The 6,862-nt window shown below is 52.7% G+C and overlaps 1 protein-coding gene across 1 annotated transcript; it reads left to right on the top strand.

The window, feature by feature from the left end:
• Positions 1-327: 327 nt before the first annotated feature.
• On the top strand, positions 328-6,179 carry LOC119091935 (mediator of RNA polymerase II transcription subunit 2). The gene is made up of 3 exons (XM_037214864.1): positions 328-822; positions 3,301-3,399; positions 5,218-6,179. Exons 1-3 carry the CDS (start codon positions 530-532, stop codon positions 5,960-5,962), a joined length of 1,137 nt encoding a protein of 378 aa, XP_037070759.1. The 5' UTR covers positions 328-529; the 3' UTR covers positions 5,963-6,179.
• Positions 6,180-6,862: the final 683 nt, after the last annotated feature.

Here is a 6,862-nt window from a genome sequence, read left to right on the forward strand (position 1 = left end):
TCAGCCCGGCCCCTCCTGGATCTCCGTCGCCAGCCGCGCCGTCCTCAGCCCGGTCCCTCCTGGATCCCCGTCGCCAGCCGCGCCGTCCTCAGCCCGGTCCCTCCTCGATCTCCGCTGCCAGCCGCGGCGCTCCTCGGCTCGCAGCAACGCGCCGTTCTCAGCCCGGTCCCTCCTCGACCGCCGCCAGCTGCGGCGCTCCCTGACTCGGAGGTGTGGCCGGCTGCATGTGTCGGACGTGTTCGTACGCTCGGCGGGCTCGGCCTTGAACCGCGGGGGCGGGGGCCGCTAACAGCGGCGCGCCGCGCCCGGCCGCACTCGCCCCGCGTTCGCCGCGCCGCTGGCTGCTGCGCCGCCATTGTCGCCGCGCGCCATGGGCTGCCTGCGCCGCCTGTTCACCTGGTACGTCAAAATCAAGTGTCCGAAGCTGTGGTGCTGCTACGACTGTTGCTGCAGCTCGGAGGAAGAGGAAAGGGAACGGGAGCGGCGAGAAGCAGCGGCACAGGAGCAGTGAGGACGACCGAGGAGGTCCATGGCGCTCGCCCCCTTCAGCCTCATCGCTGGGGTTCACGATGGTGCGCTCAGCTTCTCGACCTCAGGGCACGTATATTCGTCAGCTGTCCGCCCCAGCGATGCCCCCGCTGACGATCTTCGCCTTTGGACTCCCTCTCGCCTGCATCAAGCCGCACTCGACAACACCGTGACCCAGGCGGCTTCTGCTGACCTGAGGTCGAGGACCGCGGGCCATCGCCGCCACAGACGCCAAGCAATGGGGCTCGGCAACATCGCAAATGGATACTCCAACTTCATCGGTGGAGATCAGAGGTGAAACCGGAAAAACTCGACCCGTTCGATTGCGTGGTTTGTCCAGTTTTACTCGTCACGTCCTTTGTTCATTGCCATCACTCAAAAATAATTCCTGTTAGTCACAAAGCACCATGTTTTTTTCCTTCAAAGCATCATGTTTTGGTGCAGCTGAGTCTGATATCGTTAAATCTTTACACCAAGGCATATCACTTGATAAGCAACCTGACAGAATGAAAGATAAGAACCATGGGCTGAATGAATAATTTCACAATATATTTGTTTTACTGCTAGGATTTATGGAGCGACGAGTTCATCACTTCTGGATCCGTTCATAATGGTGAAGCAGTGTTGACAGTTCGTCGCGTCCTTTTGCTTCGGTAGGAGTAAACTTCCACTAGTGAATTACATGCATGACGTTTGACGAGCCTTGATCTGTTACGTGAGTATCACATAACTATGAAATATACGGACAGTGCGAGACGTGATGAGTGGGTTATCCGAATAGGACCTGAGGTCATTTGTACAGCGTTAAAAGACCGAGAAGGGGTCAAGGTCAGGCGGATACCCCGTCATCGCTTGTAGAGCATTGACGAAGTCAGAACATTTGCAACGCCCGCTGAATGGCCTGAAATGGATTGGACGACTCTTCACAAGTCAGGTTTTAGGCTGCATCATGTGGACTCCCTGGTATTCATTCAGTGATTTTGATTGAACCAGGGAGTGGACGCCTGGCTAGGCAACATCAGGTGGTCATCCGGCCACGCATTCAGAAACTGACGTCAGGCCAGGCAGTCGATGCCAGATTAATGCACTTAACTTCATCGAATGACTGTGACGGAATGGATAAGCAGACGGGTCAGATGGAGCCACAGTCCGTGATTTGTAGACCCTGACTAAGTCGTGCAAGAACAAGGTCAGAAGGACTCCCCGCATGTACATGGAAATTTGGGCTGAGCCACGAAGCGGACAAACTATGGCAGACTTGTTCTTCATTGCAGGGCTGACATTCAGTCCAGAACCTCGAAGGAGTCTGAGGTCAGAGGGCGAGGCCACATGCACCGCGACAGTCATTTGAAAACAGCCAAGTCGGGAAGCGGGATGGCTTAGGGGACACTCCCTTCAGCTGTCAGGGAGTGGAGGGCGTTGGCCCGACCAGCGGAAACCCACCGGCAAGCATGGTTTCCTGCCCCGCGGCTCACGGTGGTCTCACATGGCCTTGAGTGGCCGCCGCGTGGTCGCCGCAAATTACAACTGGAATCTCCCAATTAGTTCCGTCGCTTGTTGGGCACAGATGGTCGGGGGGGGGGGGGGGGGGAGGGATCCGGTGTCTCGCAGTCCGCCGATGCCCTTTAAGGCATCTCGCCAATCGCCCGGCCGATGGCGCAGATCAGCTCCAGCCTTTCTGGGGCGACGGGCGACAATCACAGCCGCCAGCCCGGTGCGCTCCGAGCGATATTCGGTTATCGACGGGCGCCGCGGGTCACGGTCGCCGGCGCCCTGGCCGCGCCGGGACCGGGGGCGGGAACGGAAACTGATCATCAGTCACGCTACGGCAGAATCTATTAGACACTGAGCCAGGTCAGGCGCGCTGTCATCTGGTCATGGATGAAGCGCGGGAGTAGGGTCGATGGCTGGACGTGTGGTGTCCGTGCGGCTGGATCACTAGGTGTGACAGTAAAATGCTTCTCTGAGATAGCGGAGTGTCCATGCACTAAATTTGCCATCTGTTGGGTGGATCGTGCTATTCGCACACTTGTCTGGTGCTGTTGTCAAATAGTTTGAATGTCCATGCCCTAACTTAACGTTCTCTTAAAACCGTGATTGATCGTTAGCCGGTGGAGTCCGTTGCAGGACGCGCATTGGCGTAGCCTGCTGAGCCGTAAGCTGGTATGAGCTATAGAGTGGTGCAGGACTTGGATGCTATGCCTCTCGCTACTGTTGTGCTGCGCACATTTAAAAGTAGAGACTGGAGTAAATGTTAAAAAAAATGATAGTAGCACTAGAATCGCCATTGCCTTCACCCCACGGCGACACGGCTCCGGCTCTCATTCAATGACGCACGGTATTCGTTATGACTCTAACTCTCTGAAAAGCTTATGAAGCTCGTACGGGGTCGATTCCGAGCTTGAGAGACTTCGGTTCATCGCCTCAGACTGCGCTGCCCCGCTATTTCAACGCTTACTCCCTTTATTTTCGGTCGCGACGTGAATAAAGTTTAATATCAGCGAAGCTCACTTTAAGTGCTAAAATATATTCCATCTAAAAATGTTGCATCGCACTAGGAAAAGCTTGAACATGAAATAATGTACCCTCTTGGCGCTCAATTTACACGGTTTTTATTTCTGTCTGTACAGCTGGGCGACGCATGTGAACACCTTGACTTTTCCAAATGCTGCATAAATTGCCATTGCCTTACATTGATTCAAAGACTAAAAGACTGAAATGAAATTTTTGATAGCACGTGCTATGTTACCAACCAGGTGTCGTGTTTTCCAGCTCGGACACTTCTGAGAAGATGCCGGTTCTTTTTGTCCCGAAGGAAGACAACACAGAATGCACGCCGACGCACCAAATGTCGTCATTTGGTTTCCTCAGGTGGGTCTCCTAAAGGAAGCTGAAGCGAGAAAGACATTTGTAGGTTGTTGTTTACCATTGGTTTGGTGCAAATCGCATGATAATGCGTCCGATCGAATATCTTGCCTTTGAACCAGCTCTATCCAATTGGTTTTCACATGTTCAGGCATTGCTATGAATAGAACAGGCTTTACCTAAAGGTGAATGATGTAGGTTATCGCACATACTCGCATTACGTCCACAACGCTGACACGTCTTCAGCTCTCAAAATAAATTTGTCGCATCTCTTGGTTCTCATCGCTAATTTGTCCGACGTTGATCAATCACGGCCTTTGCAACTGTCCCCTGTACAAAGAAAACAAAACGATTTGCACTGAACAGTAAAGGTGACACAAAAAATGATATGTATGGCTGTGGTCTTGATAGAAACGGTACAAAACATTATATTAAAAAAACAAAACAAGAAAACCGGACATTGCGGGAACTTTAACAAACGGGCTTTTTCAATACACTGACGAGTCCCTTCAACATGTAGATATATTAGTACAATTATAGATTGATATGATGGTAAATTGAAAACTTATGATGTTTATAATGACTTGTGAAGCAGCACCCAAGTCACGTCAGTCAGTTCAGTCACGATCATGTCGCTCGACAGCTGGCTGGCTGGCACACAGGGTTGGTCGGTTCAGTCCAAGAATTCAAAGGATTCTGATGATTTATGTCGTCAGTGACTGTGATAAAAATATTGCCAGTGAGGCAACCTGTAGAATGCTTTTTACAGCACAGCTTTGACGGCTCGCTCGGTGATAGCTGGTACCCGTACTGATTGGACGGCATGGAGCAGGCTAACTGATACAGCAGACACGCCGCATTCACCTGTCATTTGTGGTTGAAATAGCATCTTCGGCTGCTCCGGGTTCCAAGGACGATCTGGTCAACCTGATGAGCGACGTCAAGCCTAAGCCAAAGCGACGTCAGTGAGCCCACCGCACGGGATTGTTTGCGAGAGCCCTGTTGCACCCACTGACACATTTGTGCAAATGCGGCTGACATTTTTTTTTCATCCCTAGTGTGCCGATCCCGGGCCCCTGCCATTACGGGCTGTACAAATATATCTGGCTGTAACGCCGGGTTGTTTCTTTCTAAAATTTTGAGCTTTAGTGTTTTTCTTGCTTGTCAAATAGACGGAAGTGGATGCTGGTGATATTGCAGTGCTGCTCTGACACCACGCTGCATTGAAGGGAATGTTTCACGTTTGAAAATATTGGAGCAATGAAAGGCGGGGATTTGAATGACGTTATTATTACGTCATAAATGCTAAGGTGGCTTTAAAATACTCTTCCCGATATATCTTTTCCCATTCTCGCGGCGTTTAACTCAGAAACTAGATGGGCTTTGGTCCTAAAAAGGGTAGGATTGTGAACAGCTCGGAAAGGTTTTCAAGATGGCTATTTCAGTTCAAAGCTCCATGTAAATGTGGAATACTCCCGTTTAACAGCTTGCATAGGTGTACTTGCAACCGCGATTCAACGTTTCGGTAGTCGTACTGCTCGCTCCGGAGGGCTGCATAGCCCCGCGATCGGCGGTTGGAAAGATATTAACAACGTGACTCGTCGACCGCGGCCAGACCAGGCGGCTGAAGCTGCCAGGATTCCGGTTAGTCGATATTAGGACAGACTTGGTATGCGACCTTGCTGGCAGTAGCTTTCTATGAATGTCTGCTGATGTAATTAAAGGCACTCTGAAAATAAGAATAGATGTTGCCTATAGACTTACATCCTGCGATATCAAATTATTATACAGTGCATTTTACAATTATTGCGTGTCTTGTTTCAGCTTCATCATCGCCATCATCAATATAGTCGTGAACGTCACCAACAACATAAATAACAATAATAACAACAATAATAACAATAACAATAATAACAATAACAACGATAACAATGTAAACGTGGCCAACAACAACAACAACCTGAACAACGAGAACGACGTGATGGTGGGACGGCGGCGTCAGCTCAGCCGGCTGCGCGACATGAGGGACAAGCTTACGGCTCGTATCCGCTCGCGCGGTCCCCCGCACCATCCACGAGTGCGACGCTCAGCTCCGGTTCGCAGCGCGCGCTCGGGCTCGCGCGGCCACGGTCCCGTCGTCACGGAGCGGGGTCCGGCTTCGCGCCGGCGGTCACCGAGCTTCGCGCCGGACCACATGGGGAGCTTCAGCGCCGACCGGGCCGTCTTCTCTCCGAGAGCAGCCGGGTCATCTGGCTTCTCTCGGAGCCAGACGGGCGGCGCCTCAGCCCGGGCGCACCTCGCCTGGACGGCAGCCGCCGCCATGGAGGCGCTCCGCCTGTGGCGAGACGTCTCTGCAGAGGTCAGGCCGCGCTGTGTGGCGCGCCGCTTCTGCGAGAGTGGAGCTCTGGAGCTGCCGGCGGCGGCGGCGGCGGCGAGCGAGGTCTGGCGGCGGGCGGCGGCACACCTCCTCACGGGACGGCCAGGCATCAGGACCGGGGTCCTGCAGCGCGCCTCCCGCCTCGGGCAGCGGGGCGCCAACTGCCTGGCCCTGTTCCCCAGGTGTGGGTGATGGCGGTGTGCCAGCTGTCCGGTATTTTTCCCCTGGTGTGAGTGAGAGCGGTGCGTAAGCTGTCTGGCTTGGCCCTCTGATGTAAGCACATACGTTAGATGCTTTCTGCCGAAACAGGAGACGCGCCGAACACCTGACTTGGTGTGGCCGGGCCAAGCATAGTAAGATGGATTGACATTGTTGCAGGAAATAAACAAGCCCATTGGTTGGTAAATCCTTCATGAATCCAGCGCGTTTGTGTCTTATGACAGTTACAGATACATTTGTGGCAGCAGCACGTGCCAAGTAATGCTCTAATTCTCGGAATACACCTGCGAGCCAGGCTCGGAAATTAATCAGCTGCCCGCGGCGCTGGCCTATTTGCGTCATGCACGGGAATCAAAGAACTTTGGCTGGGTCTGACAAACCCCAGCACGCGCCAATCGTGAAGGACATCGCCCAAGAAGCCACGCGTGCATTAATAAATTGCATGGCGTGGCGTCGCGCATCTATGTATAGCCGGCACAATCTGCTATTCCCTGTGAGATGCTTTCCGTTCTTCTGGTCACATGACGCCGCTGAGATCCATCTACTTCCACAGGCGAGCCGCCTTATCGCCTTACTTTCAGCTCTCAAAGTGGAGAAAAGTGCTGTTGAGTTCTGAAGGCATCCCGCAAAAAACGAACGATGCGCTGCATTCGAAATATGCCATGTGTGCTTGATAATTCCAAGTTTCAGGCAAAATGCTGTTATTGCAAACGCGTACTTACCATAATTCCTGGTAGCAGAACGAAGGGCTGGCCAAGATTTTAACACACGCCTATTTATGTCTCTCTGAGAGGTCCCACTGATTGTGCGGGGGCTTCCTGCAGCTCCAAGCATGCTTGAAATACCTCATTTGGCCACCAGAGCTGCGCAGCT

This window comes from Pollicipes pollicipes, unplaced genomic scaffold (genome assembly GCF_011947565.3).
Source record: "Pollicipes pollicipes isolate AB1234 unplaced genomic scaffold, Ppol_2.1 Scaffold_3447;HRSCAF=4054_pilon_pilon_pilon, whole genome shotgun sequence".
NCBI lineage: Eukaryota > Metazoa > Arthropoda > Thecostraca > Pollicipedomorpha > Pollicipedidae > Pollicipes > Pollicipes pollicipes.

Bases quoted from the DNA above. Each gene is read 5' to 3' on its own strand.
- LOC119091935 (XM_037214864.1), top strand. From the start codon at position 530: ATGGCGCTCGCCCCCTTCAGCCTCATCGCTGGGGTTCACGATGGTGCG. The intron at 823-3,300 runs GTGAAACCGGAA...CGTGTTTTCCAG, and splicing joins TTCATCGGTGGAGATCAGAG to CTCGGACACTTCTGAGAAGA. The intron at 3,400-5,217 runs GTGGGTCTCCTA...GTCTTGTTTCAG, and splicing joins TCGTCATTTGGTTTCCTCAG to CTTCATCATCGCCATCATCA.